This window comes from Lathamus discolor, chromosome Z, assembly GCF_037157495.1.
Source record: "Lathamus discolor isolate bLatDis1 chromosome Z, bLatDis1.hap1, whole genome shotgun sequence".
NCBI lineage: Eukaryota > Metazoa > Chordata > Aves > Psittaciformes > Psittacidae > Lathamus > Lathamus discolor.
The window spans coordinates 63,368,451-63,385,303 of record NC_088909.1 but is presented as its reverse complement, the minus strand read 5'-3'; the positions used below and the strand labels follow the sequence as shown (position 1 = coordinate 63,385,303).

The following is a 16,853-nucleotide window of genomic DNA, read 5'->3' as shown; positions in this document are numbered from 1 at the left end:
AATTAAGATACAAACAAAATCAAAAAGAAACTACATACAACACAGTTAGTCTCCTGCATTTTCATTAGTTTCCTTTTACCAAACTTATGAATAATGAATATTCCAGGACCTCCACAAGGGTCTATATCAAAACACAAATGGAAATGTTAATAGCTGTCTATTTCAGAAAAGATCCTTCTTAGGTAAGCATAGTCACTTGTGTTTCTAATATTTTGCAGATGTAGTTTAAATACCTTTTTATTTAACTTTCCTATGTTAGATTTCTTACTGAAATGTAACCCATGTGGCATATGTTTTAAAGGAAATAAAATGCCATTAATATGTGCAACAGAACTGAATATACTCGATATTTTGAAGTGGCTATATTTATGTTAGAAGAAGTGCTTAGTTCTTTAATCACCATAGGACAGACCCCATCTGGAACCTTGCACACAGTTATGTATGCACTGAAATGCTGTATCACAAATTAACAAAAGCATTAAAGTAGGCGAGTTTATTAATTCACCCTGTACTAGGGTTACCCAAAGCATGGCAGCAGAATGTAATGCTTCAATTAAAAAAAATCCAAATAGGTAACTCAGCACCAGAGAACAAAACTGTAATAAATACTATCAACTATTATTAATTACTACATTCTCTTTTCAGACCTAGTATTTGACACGACCCAGTAAATACCTCAAGAACCCTATGGGAGGAGGCTACCAGAAGATATAACCTATGACAATTAACATGCGAAAACAGTACCAAAATGGTGCAAAAGCATTACACAAGTTCAGGTTAACCTCAGAGTAGAACCACAACCCTGTATGCTGAACTCCATTAATCCAAGACAGAGTGGCAGTTCCATCCTCATCTCAGAACAGGTACTAGTGTGCATCTTTATACTGTACTGCTATTTGGAAAAAAATACCACAGACAATTTAAAACTAAATGTGCTGACTCACAGCACTTTAAACCAGGAGCTGCTACAGTACAGTGCTCTCAACCACAAACACACTTCTGTTCCTTGCTTAGGTATTGGTAGCTATAAAAGCAGACAATAACCTTGTTCAGAAAAATTATCCAGATGAAAACCAACTCAGCAAAAGCAGAATGGATATATAGCTGAACTAGGTCCTACAGCAAAGTAGACCCAATCTAGATTGGCTGATGCTACCAGTAAACCATATCTTGAATTACAGTTGCCCAGCAGCAGCTTAGACCTCTTCACAACGGTTCAAAGAGACTTCTGAAAAACCAGAAAGCAGGATGTATCTATGCTCATGCAGCCTTCACTCTGCTCATGTAACAGCTGGTGTCAAAAGGCCCTAAAGTCCTGACGTATGGAGTAGCTTCTATCAGCAGTTTTGTGTTCATTTCAGAACACAGAGTTTGGGGTTTTGTTGGTTTGGGAAGCCTTAGGTTTTTTGTTTGGGGGATTTCTGGGGAGGATGCTGAGGTTTTTTGTTGGTTGGTTGTTTTGGTTGTTGCTGTTTTTTTAGTAAGGAAGCAGAACAAATCAGGTGGGAAGTGGTGTAGCCTGTCAGTTCTGAAAGGACAAATAAGAAAGGCATTAAATGACATCAAAGGCCTAAAGGGAAAGGACTTAGGAAGCATAGTGTTTCTTCTATTTAAGACTTCAAGGCAAAGAATATTTGAACAGCTTTTATACCACATGGTTCAGAGGCAGAACATTCAACATAACATATCTGTTCTTCAGAGAAGGCAGAACTGAAGCTCTGCAAGCTCATACTTAGATTTTTCATTTAAGTCTAATTTTTTTAACTAAGAGTAAAAAGAAATATCACCAAGCAGCTTAGGAACTGACACACAAATTCAATTAAAATATTTCTGTGTGGAATCTAGCAGAAAGAAAAACAGTATTTATAGGACACTGTAACTAAGATAAATTAGCATAGTACAATTGAAGTCAAAATCTGTGAACATGAAGATAATAAGCAATTCATAATTAGTACTTCTCTTCCCCACTTATATTAAGTTGCAACAAAGTTCCAATTTTCCCTTTGAAATGTCTGCAGCACACAAACTAATTGCATAGGTGACAAACCACAGATGACATGTGGCAGTATCCTGATTTTATTTTTTTCTCAACACAAAAAATACAGGAGAAGACTAATCATTGTTTCAAACAATGCTGTATCACTAATTCTAGATCACGTTCATTCTCATCCATTACTCTGCATTCTGCTTTACGACAGAGGTAGAAATATAAACAACAAACAACTGCATTTTCATGCCTTCGCTCTTGCCACACATACTTAGGACAGTAGTCTACCAAAAGCTTCTGTGACAGAAGTTCATTATGGTGGGGGACTGGAGATATTGGTGATTAAAATGAGTACTAATCTCAACCTAAAACTGCCATCCACACTGCAGACGTGACAGTCCACACCCCTTTTATTCACCAAATATCTCAGTAGACTGGCCTGTCCTGATGACTTTTCAGGGTGAATGTGACCATCTCCCTTTGACCAAACGGCCAGAGCAGAAGCAGGCTTTTGTACAGTGACCCCACATTTGTAGCAGCACTTTAATCTTTTTCCTCCTAAATAGCCACCAAATTTTATTAATAGACAATACTCTGAGAAATATAAAATGTTTATATGTACATTTTATAATTGTAATTGTCGTGGTTTAAACCCAACCACAAAAGCTCGTTCACTCACCCCCCCCCATGACCCTCCCCGCACCCGGAGGGATGGGGAGGAGAATCAAGAGAATGTAACTCCCATGGGTTGAGACAAGAACAGCCCAGTAACTAAGGTATAACACAAACCACTACTGCTACCACCAATGATAATATTGATAAGAGAAAATAACAAGAGAATACGATACTACCGCCAAACGAGTTCGACCCCAACCTGAAGAGAGACCGTGCCCTTCCGGGTAACTCCCAGTTACCTCCCTGGGCATGACGTGCTGTGGTATGGAATACCTCTTTGGCTAGCTTAGGTCAGGTGTCCTGTCTCTGCTTCCTCCCGGCCTCCCCTCGTCCCCAGCAGAGCATGAGACTCACAAAGTCCTTGGCCAGAATAAACATTACTTAACAACAACCAAAAACAATCGGTGTTATCAGCTCTCTGCCCAGGCTGGAAGTCAAAACACAGAGCTTGCACCACTTACTAAGAAGGAGCAAAACGGCTACTGGGAAACCCAGGACAGTAATATACACACTTAATACATTTGTGCATATATATAAATATTTAAAATGTGTTTAGCTAAATATACACACATATATTTAAATAAAATGCATTTGGGTGGTTGTATTTCATTTTTTTGTGGTTTTTACTTTTAAAACACCAGATACCTTGGATAAGAGAAATATTTGGGTATAAACACATCTAACCCAAATTACTAAAATCAATTGCTTTGTTGACCCTGTTTTTTAAGAAAAGGTAGCAATTATATTCATGAAAATTCTTTGCTAGCACTAGTGTTTTCAAACACTGTCATGCATGCATGTATTTCATGATCCAGAAGTTAGCATTTTTTTTTTTATCTGCTGGTCCTCAAATAATGGGCCTTTAATTTCATGGTATTTACAGGATCATGTATCAGCATGGCATAAATAGGCACAAACTGTGGGCTTGAGTTTTCAAACTATGCTAATACTTAAGAGAATCTTTACCTACATAGGGACTCTTTGCTGAAAATGACTGAAAACCTTTGCAAGAACAGACTACACCTGCTCTTCCCTGTAGAACAACATCGGATCAATCTGAATGCTGTTTCTACAAGAAAAAAAAATTGTTACCTACAGTATTTCTTAGCCACAAATTAAACTTTTGGCAGGAAGTTTCCATCCTCCTAATACCACTCTAATAAAACAGTTCTCATGCTACTCTACAGTGAAAATTCTAAAACCAAAGAAAACAACTATTCCTCCCACCTACAAATGGTAAGACATGGCTCCTAGTAGGACTTCAGCTATTTTGAGATAAAAGCTTAGTAACATTTACTATACACAGACTGAAAGGCACATACATTGGAAGGTCACTCTCACACAAATGGTTGTTGGCTGGAGAATGAGCTTGTAGCTACATGATGTCATGCAATTACCCACAGCCTGCTCCAGTCCTCAGTGGCACTTTGCCACTTGCCTATAGATTTTATTTTGGGCTAAAAGCCCACAACTTCTAAGGCCAGCACCTTGTCTGGCCACAGACTTACCTGTACTTCCAAAATCCCAACCATCAAGAACTTACAGACAGGTTAACTTTTCAGTTAATGATTTGGCAGATTTCATTATTTTGGAATAGAACCAATAGGACCACCTACAAACACTGTTGTTAAGGGATGACAGTCAGTTAAAAATTGATTCCTGCACTAGATTTCATAGTTCTCTCACTACATGTTTGACTAAACCCAGAAGCCACCTTTGGGGCAGATTTCTTCACTGTTTTAGAAGTATGACTCCTAAGTACACTAGGTTGCACAATGCATCATCTACCTGTGCTTTTCCAGGACAGACTAGGCATGACATATCACATTAAAATCGTTGTGCACTAGTGGTATTCCTCTGTAGTATTTATTATGCTGATATCCAAGTATCATTACACGAGTGGCTGACATAAAGATAACCTGAGCTCCACCTCCTGATCTGGCCTATCTCCAGTGCCTGTACCAGAGCAACCTAGAATTCCTTTCTGCTGTGGCAAAGACTGAACAATACAGCATGAATCAAACTAGAACTAACCAGAAGGCAAATCAGCAGCCTCCTTGCTGAACAACTGGCATGTTACTACACGCAGCTCAACACACACACAGAAGCCTGGGTATGTGGGATACCATACTGTATGAAACAGCCTGTACTGGGTCTGGCTGGGACGGTGCTTTTTTTTTTTTTTTTTTTTTTAGCAGCTCATATAGCACTGTGTTTCAGGTCTGTGACCAAAACAATCCTGATAACATGCTAATGTAGATAACATGCTGAACAACACATAGTGTTAAGGTCTTCTGTGTCTCACTGTCCCCACAGTGAATAGACTGGGGGATGCGCAAAAGGCTGGGAGGGGACACAACTAGGCAGATGACCCAAACTAACCAAAAAGATATTCCATACCATACAATCTCACGCTCAGCAATAAAAGGGAAAAGAGGAGGTTAAGGGAAAAGAGGAGGTTTAGGGAAGTCAGACATCTATTCTATGATTCTATCTTTTGGTAGGGAACTGGCTGGGTATTGGTCCACCCATGGGATGTGGTGAGCAATTGCTTTAGCATCACTTGTCTTCTTTCTCTCTTCTTCCATTTCTCCTTTGCTTATTGAACAATCTTACCTTCACTCACAACTTTTTTTGCCTTTACTCTTCCTCTCCTCTTTCCCAGTCCCACGGGTGTGGAACAGACAGTGTGCAAGCAGCTGCATGGTGCTTAGCTGCCTACTTGGGATTAACTCACAACACAGACCAGTATCAACTATCTGTAAATTTGTAGTGAAGATTCAGGTGCATTGTTAGTTTTTGTCACATTGTTTTTGTTTAGGCATTGTTTTTTTTTCCCCCCAGCTATTTCCCTACACAAAATAAATAAGCTCTTTTCACAGCAATCACCTACACTGTAGAGTAAGAGATGGGATCACTCCAAACCTCTGATGTGTCAGTCCGCTCAAGTCCACGAACTGTAAAAGTCTTATTCACACGTTCACTTTGGTGTTGTATTTATGGTTAGTTTCAGTAAACTATCTGTAGACAAGACAGGGTCTTCCAAATAGACCTCGTCCTACGGAAAACACTGCTTCCATCTTCATCTTTGGCTGAGAAAAGTAAGCATGTCCCTGTTCATGTCCTTTTTATTCTCACATTCAGAGAGTGCATCCCATAATACTTTAAATATATCCAGTGGCATCCTCTGACATTATACAGCATGCAGAATTACAGACAACATCTCCAACAAAAATAGTCCAGGGAGATCTCCGAACCAAACTCTATTCATTCCTGATAGTCTCCAGCCAGAAGGCAGGAAGAAATGCCAGTCAATGGCATTGCAAAAGAAAAAAACTGCCAATAAATGAAAAAGTTTTTTGGAACATACTTAACACTGTAAATTCTCAGTTTTATTACTCACAGATACCATGTGTAGAGACTGATCATTTTCCTGCTCTCTACACTCTTCTAGTTCATTTTATTTGGTGGGGGACTTTTTAGTATAGCTTTTATTTTTAAAGCAAAGCCATTCATTGAGAAGAACTAACGTCAGTTTTTCACAGTTTAGCAGTTACATTCACATCAGTCCTTTCATATTTCTCTGACTCTCAAACACAGACCTACTTTAAAAGCATGAACTGAAGTGTTTAAGCAGTAAGTAGTTTCTTAGTCCAAAGCAAGCTTATCCTTTGAAATCCTAAGAAAAAAACAGCACATTTTGTGATGCAACAGGGGTTCAACAGCGAAATGTATTGACAGCTATAAAATATTTCTCTAAGAAAAGTATTTTTTCATTATACCTTAGGTGTTAAATCAGATCGCTCTTGAAGCTTGTATGTCTTGGAGAAAAGAAGTCTGATTATCCATAGGATCAGAATTCCTTCTAAAATGAGATGGTAAGTAGGAGCCTGAAAATAAAAAGCACAAAAATAAGCCTACAAAGAATTCTATCTGAATCAGTGTGACACTATGCAACAGTTTTGTCTCTACTAGTAGACTCAGAAAAAAACCACAAAGGTGATCAACTGATATTTCTAAACCAGCAAAAGCTATATGAAAATGGACTGCCTTGCAACTACTACTTGTAGCTGTTAACTTGAGTTTCAATGGATTTATTCTGTTGTTAACAAACAAGGCACACTAAATTGATAAGTGGCTTCAGTTCCACACATGCACACAACTGAATACTGGGAATAAAGGCAGTACAGGTTGTGCAAGTATCTGTGAAAGCAGAAAGCTTTCACAACAAGCAGAAGTCTCCTGAAGAGCCTGAAGGTGTGTGTCATCTATATACACCCACTTCAAGCCTACATTCTTATAACTCATAGTCCACCATCTGCACAGTTATAATTATTTTCAAAGAAACCTAATCCTGTCTGCATAGCCCATTTTGGTCTATGGGCTGTCCATGGCCTGTTTCACAGGCACTTTGAGCAGGTATAACCCAACTCGGTCACCAGAAGCAGTTTTACTTCTGTGTCATTTACCCTCTGCATAGACACAAGACTGAGAAATATATATAGCAAACCAGAACAGAGAGCTGATCCAACTTAAAGTCAGCCTCTTTAGGTGCTTGGAGGGAGGAAAGTCAGTTTCCTCTGGCAGCACAGCTAGTTTGAAGTAGATGTGGAATTACAGCATCAGTACTTGCCACGTAATTTTACCGATGGGTTAAGTTACTCCATCTCAGAAAAACTCCTGTCTACACTTTGGATATCTACTACTTTTAAAAAACTCAAAACGCACACACACTAGTGTACTTCCTCTTCAACTCAACAGAAGAGCTCCCACTCACCAGCATTCTCAGGTAGGATCTGACCTGCCAACAAAGGAAGTGGAATGAACCACACATCCAAACACTAACGGAAATTGAACACAAGTTTTTGAAACCAGTAAGGATTTCTATGACATATCAAACTAAAAAAAAAAAAAATTATAAAAAAAATTACTGTTTGCAGAGTACATTTCAGCTCACCAAGCATATTAACAATAGACATATATAAACATAGAATCATAGAATAGTTTGGGTTGGAAAGGACCTTAAGATCATTTGTATCCTGGGCTGCATCAAAAGAAGCGTGACCAGCAGGTCGAAGGAGGTGACCCTGCCCCTCTACTCTGCTCTTGTGACACCTCACTTGCGGAGTACTGTGTGCAGTTTTGGGGTCCTCAACACGAAAAGGACATGGAACTGTTGGAACAAGTCCAGAGGACGGCCACGAGGGGGACTGGAACACCTCCCATATGAAGGTAGGATGAGAAAGTTGGGGCTGTTCAGCCTGGAGAAGAGAAGGCTGCATGGAGACCTCATAGCAGCCTTCCAGTATCTGAAGGGCACCTACAAGGATGTTGGGGAGGGACTCTTCATTAGGGACTGTAAATGATAAGACAAGGGGTAATGGGTTTAAACTTAAACAGTGGAGATTCAGGTTAGATATAAGGAAGAAGTTCTTTACTGTGAGGGTGGTGAGGCACTAGAACAGGTTGCCCATAAGAAGTATTAAATGCTCCACCCTTGGCGGTATTCAATACCAGGTTGGACAGAGCCTTGGGCGACATGGTTTAGTGTGAGGTGTCCCTGCCCATGGCAGGTGGGTTGGAACTAGATGATGTTAAGGTCCTTTCCAACCCTAACTATTCTATGATTCTATCATTTAGTTCCAACCCCCTGCTACAGGCAGGGATGCCTCATGCTACACCATACTGCTCAAGGCTCTGTCCAACCTGGCATATACCATGGCATCTAAAGAACATACAGTATAGTAGCAGTAGAAGTCCAAACACTACTTGCCCCTGCTTTTCAGTGTCTACAGTTTTTCTGAATTCAGCAGTTTAGACTGTGCTAAGCACTTCTACATTTGTACTGCAAACTGCAGTATAAATTCTTTAAAATGTACCAGCCTTTGCCAAAGGAAAGGAGGGAAGCAGACTATTTATATAAGAACACAGCCTATCACCAGGACATAATTTTTAATGTCATGAAACAAAGCCTGGATACAAACTTTTTTTTTCCTTCCCTGTGAGGGTGGTGAGGCCCTGGCACAGGTTGCCCAGGGAAGCTGTGGCTGCCCCATCCCTGGCAGTGTTCAAGGTTAGGCTGGATGGGTCTTTAAGCATCCTGGTCCAGTGGAAGGTGTCCCTTCCCATGCCAGGGGTGTAGAACTATATGAGCTGCAAGTTCCCTTTCAACCCAAACCACTCTATGATTCTACGAAACATGCCATGCTGATCCCCTCCAGGAGACAACCTAAGCACAAACATTTAAAAGCAGTTTCTTACTTTTCTAAACAACACTTAAAAGTCACAAGCCCTGATCTTACTATATTCACAGTGAATCTTATTAAGGCTTAATGCTGTGATATACACCTTAAATATAGCTCTACAAACGAGAAAAACATAACATCTATTTTTTTTTCAATATACAAGCACGCTGCACACACATATATTCACTATTTTGCCCGTGCAGCCCTACAGACAGGGCAGTGATGCCCAGGCAGCTGCCGGCTCAATGCAGCGCGGCACGGCACCACCCTGAGAGCCTCCACCCAACACAGCGCCAGCCCCACCGGTTACCGGCCCTGAGGCAGGTCCGGCTCTACGTCCTGCTCCCAGCACCCGAAACCAGCGGCCCAGGGACAGGGCGCGCTCACACACATGAGCTGCGCTCCGGCAGCCACTGGGCGACTGAGGGCCCCGTCCTCCGGGAGGCGGTGGCGACACCCCTTCACCCCGTCCTATCTCGGCGGCGAGTGCCTGCCAGCTTCCCGAGCCGGGGAGCCCCTGCCCCAGCCGCCCGCGCAGCCGAACCGAACCTCACCTCGTAGAAGGCCTGCACCATCTCCACTAACACCCACTGCTGCCCCATGCCAGCCGCCGCCATCGCCCCAATTCCCACTTCCGCCTCCTCCGCCCACAGGGCGTCGCCGCTGACGTACACCGGCGTCAGGGGCGGAGGGGCAGTGCCGTGGCCGCGGGAGAGCGCCCCCTCCGGCGCGGCGGGACTGGGGTGGGCTGCGGGAGGGCCTGGAGGCTGGCGGTCCGGGAAGGGGCCGAGGTCGCGGCGCGGTCCGGGCAGGCCCCTTACGCGGCCCTGGCGACGGCCCACGGTGATGGGTGGCGGGCTGGCACCACAGAGGAGGATCAAGTGCAACCTTTACCCAAGAGTACTAAGTTCACCACTAAACCGTGGCACTAAGGGGCTCGCCTGCACCGGTTTTCAACGCTTCCAGGGATGGAGTTTCCACCATTTCGCTGGGCTGCGTGTTCCAATGCCTGATCACCCTCTCTCCAATCTAAATTTCCCCTAGAACAGCTTGAGGCGGTTACCTCTTGTCCTATTGCTTGTTTCTTTGGAGAAGAGATCAACCCCCACCTCACTACAACCTCCTTTCAGGTAATCGCACCCCAGTGCTGTTTGTTGAACATGCTGATGTAATGTCGGCATCATTTTCTCCACACCCATAGGCTCCTTGGGCTCCATGCTGCCCCAGGGTGGAACTGCCAAGGGCAGAGCCTGTGCTTTGGTACCTCTGCTGACTCTAGTACAGTTGCTTCCCCTGTGCCTGTAACCAGTGACTTCATTGCTGTAAGAGAGTTGTTCAGATACTTAGACAATGAATTAAATGGCAAAAGCAAAACCAAAGTGTAGTGGAAATAATGAGTAAATTCAAATGAGAAGAGAAATTACAGCTCTAAGAGTCCTGCCAAAGTGAGCAGCCATGAAAGCAGAGCACCGTTGGGAAGAGAAACCCAATTAAGAGAAAGTGTAAGGGTGAAGACCTTGCACAGGTGCACCTGAGTGTGGGGAAGTGGCCAAGTCCCTCTGCACTGCACCATGGAACTTCACCCTTTGGGACTTCAGTCACCAGTCTTTAACATGTTTAGAGTAGATGAACCTGGGACAGCATTTGATTAAACAGATGATAGCAAAAATCTTAAGTGCTGTGGCTGCCTACAAGCAATCACTATAGTTTTACAGCAGCAGATGGTTAAAAACAGTGAACTTGACTTTCACACTGACTGAAATGTGGAATAGTTAATCTTCTCCCCAAGTTTCTGTACTTCATGAGACACTTGTCAAATTTCAGGCTCTACACATTAAAGAGAAAAAAATGTGGTTTGAGGCTATCTGAAAAGTCAAAACAGAGACAATAAATGTCCCCTTTGTTTAAGCTGCATGAAGATTGGTCTGTTCACTGTTAAGTACTTCTGTGGCCATTGCATCATGCTAGAGGAGTCTTGGGCTCTTGGGAAATGGCTACTGCCAGCCCCCAGGAATGTGTCTGGTATGCATCCCAGTCCCAGATTGTCCCCAGAAGAGTAGGCCATACTAGTTGTCTTGGGCCACAGATTAAGTTATACCACTGCTCTCAACATCAGATTCTAACTCTCAGTGTATGTGTATGACGGGGAGACTAAGAAACTGATTTTGTGAAACACTTTGTTTCAAGCTTGAAATGCAGTGAAGTTAATAATGTACTAACCAGCAGTTCTTCTGGCAGTGAATTCGAGTTCCTTGCCTGGATTATCATCGGCTGGCTCTCTCATAATAATAAGCCTCTCCCCATTGTTCAGCAGTTTCATTGTTCCAACACAAGGCTTGCTGCTAATTGCTTAAGGCTGCTGTACTTCTGACAGCAAAAAAGAGGGGGAGGTGAGGGGAAATGTCCTTTGCAATTACAGTTTTTGGCTGGGAAGAAAGGGGAAAGGAGAAACTTTCTGAGTCTATCTCTGAAGAAAGTCCTGACAAAAGGTTTGGACATAGTGACTTATGGAAATTCCTGCTCTGAAAGCATAAAATTTTGTTTTCTCCTCATATCCTCCAGTCTCACAAGACTCTTCATCTGCTCTTATTATGGACCTTCCTCACCAACCCACGTGTGTGCACATCTATGGGGATATGTTATCACTGGCATCATGGAAACGTGGTGGGATGGCTCTTATGAGTGGGGTGGTGGAGAGGAAGGTTATAGGCTTTTTAGGAAAGACAGACCAGGCAGAAGGGAAGGGGTTGTAGTTATTTAAGTCAATGATATGCTGGAGAGTATCGAACTCTGCCTGGGGATGGGTGATGGGCCAACTGAGAGCCTGTGCGTTAGGATCAAAGGGACAACTGTGATGGGGGACATTACTGTGGGGGTCTGCTACAGACCACCGATCAGGAGGAGAGTGTGGATGAAGCCCTTTGTAGGCAGATAGGAGCAGCCTCATGCTCTCAGGCTCTTGTCCTCATGGAGGAATTCAACCACACTGATATCTGTTGGAGGAACAGTACATCACGGCACAAGCAATCCGGGAGGTTCCACAATTGTGTGGAGGACAACTTCCTTTTTTAATTGCTGGAGGAGAAAACAAAGGGTGGTGCCATGCTTGAATGCTTGACCTTGTGCTTACCAACAGGGAGGGGCTAGGGGGGAATGTAATGCTCCAGGTCAGCCTTGGCTGCAGTGATCACGAAATGGTGGAGTTTGAGATCCTCAGGGCAGCGAGAAGAGCGTGCAGCAAGCTCACTGTCTGGGACTTCAAGAAGGCAGACTTTGGCCTCTCCAGGAACCTGCTCAGTAAGGTTGCATGAGATGAAGCCCTAGAGGGAAAGGGGCCCAAGAATCCTGGTTGATATTCAAGGGTCACTTGCTCCAAGCTCAGGACTGTTGTATCCTGACCAGAATGAAATGGGAAGGAAGCACAGTAGGCCTCCATGGATGGATGAGAAACTGCTGAGAAAACTCAGAAGGAAAAAGAAAGCTTATAGGAGGTGGAAGCAGGGTCAGGCAGCCTGGGAGGAATATAGGGACATTGTCCAGGAAGATAAGGATCAGGTCAGGAAAGCTAAGGCCCAGTTGAAACTGAGTCTGGTCAGGGATGTCAAGGATATCAGGAAGGGCTTCTTAGGTATGTTGCTACCAAAAGAAACATTAGGAATAATACGGGCCCTCTCTGGAAGGAAATGGGAGCACTAGCTACCCTGGATTTGGAGAAGGCTGAGGTTCTCAGTGGCTTCTTTGCCTCAGTCTTCACCAGCAATTGCTCCGACTATGCCACTCAAGCCTTGGGAGACAAATGCAGGGACTGTAAGAATGAAGACCTTAGGCCCACTGTAGGAGAGGATCAGGTTAAAGATCATCTTAGGAATCTGAATGTGCACAAGTCCGTAGGACCTGATGAAATCCACCTGTGGGTCCTGAAGGAGCTGGTGGGTGAAGTTGCTAAGCCACTGTCCACCATATTTGAAAAATCGTGGCAGTCAGGTGAAGTTCCCAAGAACTAGAAAAAGGGAAATACAACCCACAGAAATACAACCCACTTTTCAAGAAGGGGAAACTGGAAGACCCAGGGAACTACAGACCAGTCTGTCTCACCTCTGTGCCTGGCAGGATCATGGAGCAGATTCTCCTGAAAACCATGCTAAGGCACATGAAAAACAACAAGGTGGTTGGTGACACTAAACATGGCTTCAATAAGGGCAAATCCTGCCTGACCAATTTGGTGGCCTTCTATAATGGGGATGCGGAACTGATGGACAGGGGTAGAGCAGTTGACGGCATCTATCTGGACTTGGCAAAGCGTTCAACACTGTCCTGCACGACATCCTTGTCTCTGAAATGGAGAGACATCAATTTTGTGGATGGACTACTCAGTGCATAAGGAATTGGCTGAATGGCTGCACAAAGAGAGTTGTGATCAACAGCTCAGTGTCCAGCTGGAGAGGGATGACAAGTGGTGTCCTTCAGAGGTCAGTGTTGGGACTGATGCTGTTCAAAATCTTTGTCAGCAACATGGGTATTGAGTCCATTGAGTGGGATTGAGTTCGCCGTCAGCAACTCTGCCAATGACACCAAGCTGTGTGGTTCGGTTGATACACTAGAGGGAAGGGATGCCAGCCAGGGGGACCTTGACACACTTGATAGGTGGGCCAATGACAACATTATGAAGTTCAAACAAGCCATGTGCCAGGTCCTACACTGACAATGACCTGGAATTGTTGGTCAGGGCAATCCCAGGCACTGCTACAGGTTGGGCGGAAAAGTGATTCAGAGCAGCCCTGCAGAGAAGGACATGGGGGTGTTGATTGATGAGAAACTGAACATGAGCCGGCTTCTGTGTGCCCTCACAGCCCAGAAAGCCAACTGTATCCTGGGCTGCATCAAAAGGAGCGTGACCAGCAGGTTGCAGGAGGTGATCCTGACCTTTTACTCTGCTCTTGTGAGACCCCACTTGGAGCACTGTGTGCACTTCTGGTGTCCTAAACAGAATAAAGACATGGAGCTGCTGGGGCAATTCCAGAGGAGGGCCATGAGGATGATCAGGGGACTGGAGCACCTCCTGTATGAAGACAGGTTGAGAAAGTTGGGGCTGTTCAGCCTGGAGAAGAGAAGGCTGCGTGGAGACCTCATAGCAGCCTTCTAGTATCTGAAGGAGGCCTGTAAGGATGCTGGGGAGGGTCTCTTCATCAGGGACTGCAGTGGTAGGACAAGGGGTAATGGATTCAAACTTAAACAGGGGAAGTTCAGGTTAGATACAAGGAATAAATTCTTTACGGTGAGGGTGGTGAGGCACTGGAACGGGTTACCCAAAGGAGTAGTAAATGCTCCATCCCTGGCAGTGTTCATAGTCAGGTTGGACAGGGCCTTGGGCAACATGGTCGAATGTGAGATATCCCCGTCCATGGCAGGCGGTTGGAAATAGATGATCTTAAGGTCCTTTCCAACCCTAACCATTCTATGATTTGGTGTTCTGGGTGGTGAAAGCTTAGCTTGTATTATTACATTAGTAGCATGCCTAGTTATAACTTGGTTCTGTGGTTATCCACAAAAAACAAAGTGTTGAGAATGCAATCCTGTACTGGCAAGGAGAATAGCTGGATAATACCAGTTAGCTTTTTTTAGGTTTTGTTATCTTGAAACCTGATGCTAAACCAAGATGATGCTGGCAGCAAGCACAGAAAATGTCCAAAGTCAGTTGGAAATTTAATACTAATATCCAAAATTGTGTCTCAGCTCCTAGTGGGAAGCAGAAAGATGTTGCAAGAGTACTGTGCAAGTGCCAAGAAGAACTTGAATATCGAGTTCCGTAATCTACCTGATACGCAGAGGCGAAACTGTTCACAAGCCGAGTGGAGCACAGGATAAATTTAGCATTATCTCAAGCCATGCACCACTGCTTCTTGGAAATGTGTTTAATCCTAGTTCTGTAGTAAATTAGCTCTGAATTAACTTTACCAGCAGAATTCTGTCATAGATCTGTCTGGGAAACACCTGGAAATGGCAACCTTTAACAGAAGCTTTGTGTAAGGGTAAGGGTACCTACTGGTCAGAGGAGCAGTGCATTCTAGCTATTCCAAACTGTATCATGGCACCCTGAACACCTGTTGTGCCAAAGTGGCATGAAGTTGAAATGACATGATTTTACTGGCATACAGTGGGACCGAATTTTACCTCAACTCTTTGGAGTCAATGGCGGTTGTAACTGTGTATGAATGGCCAGGGTCCTCTTTTTAAAGCATATTCAGCCAATGGTGGGCCTTTGGAACAAAAAGCTAACTTGGCACAGAGATAGATGTAGGCACAGCAGTCTCTCTCCTGCTTACACTTCTTTTCAGTCCTCTTCCCCAGGTGGGCTTGGCAGCACTGGGCTAAGCACCAAACTTTCCAATACATGACAGAACTGTCTTAAATGTAACTGGCAGCAGACAGGCCCAGTTCTGTGATGACTAAGGAAAACTTCACGTAGTTGCAATTGCATGCCTCAGAAAAAAAAGGATCCATTAGAAAAAGTAAGCGAGCATGAAGCTGCCCATTTAATGCTGTGGGCATACCAGTAGGCTTTGAGTCCTACGTGGAGGTGAAAATTTGGTTGATCTAGTCAGATATTGGAATCTTTTGAAGTAAGATAATTCAGTCTGTTTTTTGAAAATGGCACAATGTGCATTGTAGATTTCATTTGTCTGCAAAGAATAGGCAAATGATTAGACAATTACACAGTCATGATGTTACAGGCATGTGTCTACATCCTACTTCAGTTTCACAAGAGATCTTCAGCAGACCCTGTGAAAGACTGTGTCAGTATCAGAGATAAACTCTTCCCTGCACTGGACTGTGACTGTAAGTGCTCACCAAAATTTCAGGTTTAGCATGTGATCCAGATGCAGTGAAACTTGTGAAAGCTGCTTTTTTAAGATTAAAATGACAATTTTGTTCTCTTGATAGAGAGAAATAGAATAGATACCTGTATTCTAGCAACAGCTTCGATGAATTTGCTTTGGATCAAGTATCACATACCCAGTTCCTAGTATTAAATTTGAATGCATGTTTAATCCATTCAGGTAACAGATTATATTTAAAGATTAAGGAGAGATTATTTTCCTCATTCTTCTACAGTTAATTGTCAATAAATCTTTCTGATGAAAGGTAGAAAAGAGCTATCGAACTTTTTCAGGCCTGCAGAAAAAGAACACGGAACTCAGATTACAACTGGGATAAAGCAGTGCTCTGTGCAGTGGTTGTTTTTGTTGGCCTAAGGGAAAATGGAATGACAGCAGATAGTTGAAGATTTTGGTGAAAGTAAAAGTGTCTCTTGATCGTACTTCTATTGTGGTGCATGTGACTTAGTTTCTGGTAGCTTCTTACATCCGTGTAACACCACAGGGCATAAAAGTATTGTAGTATGCATGCTGTTTTAGCATTCTAAGGCTGGAAGTTTATTTCAAGTTTTAAGCCAGCTGTAAATCTTCAGAAACCAGTTCCAGGAGCTTTGAGAGCAGTTTGAGCTGTCTGTAAGAACATAATCTTTGTTCTTCCTCTTTAATGACTGGGTTTCTTCACTAAGGTCTGCAGAATATTCAGTGTTCTCAGAAATTCCATTGTGCTGACTGTAGCAAGCATAGATTACTAATGCATTCAATGACTCTGTGACACCTTCTACAGATGCTGGTGGGGCTTTTTCTGTTTTTCTTTTCTTCAGTTTAGCTCCATTGCTGTTCATGTGGTTCTGCATTATAATGGTAACTGTAGTCTGCAGCATGTGATTGTGAAACTCTTGCCAGCATACTTGAGTTTAGAAACCAGAGACTTCAGATGGTGTTGTCAGAGGGAAGTTTGAAAAGTTACCGTAACGTCAGCATTTTAATACATGGTTTTCAGCATGGAGTTTGCTCCCCCAAAAGTATATTTGAAAAACTGCATGTAAAAAAAGCAACTAAATTTCAGCCAGA

General features: G+C 43.3%; 1 protein-coding gene across 2 annotated transcripts in view; it reads right to left on the bottom strand.

Moving 5' to 3' along the window:
- SPTLC1 (serine palmitoyltransferase long chain base subunit 1) overlaps positions 1 to 9,571 on the bottom strand; it is a 33,961-nt gene extending 24,390 nt beyond the window's left edge. The window contains exons 1-3 of one of the 2 annotated variants that reach the window (XM_065662636.1): positions 9,462 to 9,571; positions 7,440 to 7,463; positions 6,445 to 6,552 (exon numbers count right to left, since the gene is read on the bottom strand). In XM_065662636.1, coding sequence (XP_065518708.1) covers positions 6,445 to 6,552; positions 7,440 to 7,463; positions 9,462 to 9,524 — 195 coding nt within the window. In that variant the 5' untranslated portion in view covers positions 9,525 to 9,571. The remainder of the gene's footprint in view (positions 1 to 6,444; positions 6,553 to 7,439; positions 7,464 to 9,461) is intronic. The other variant, XM_065662637.1, reaches the window with a different exon arrangement.
- Between the last annotated feature and the right edge of the window lie 7,282 nt (positions 9,572 to 16,853).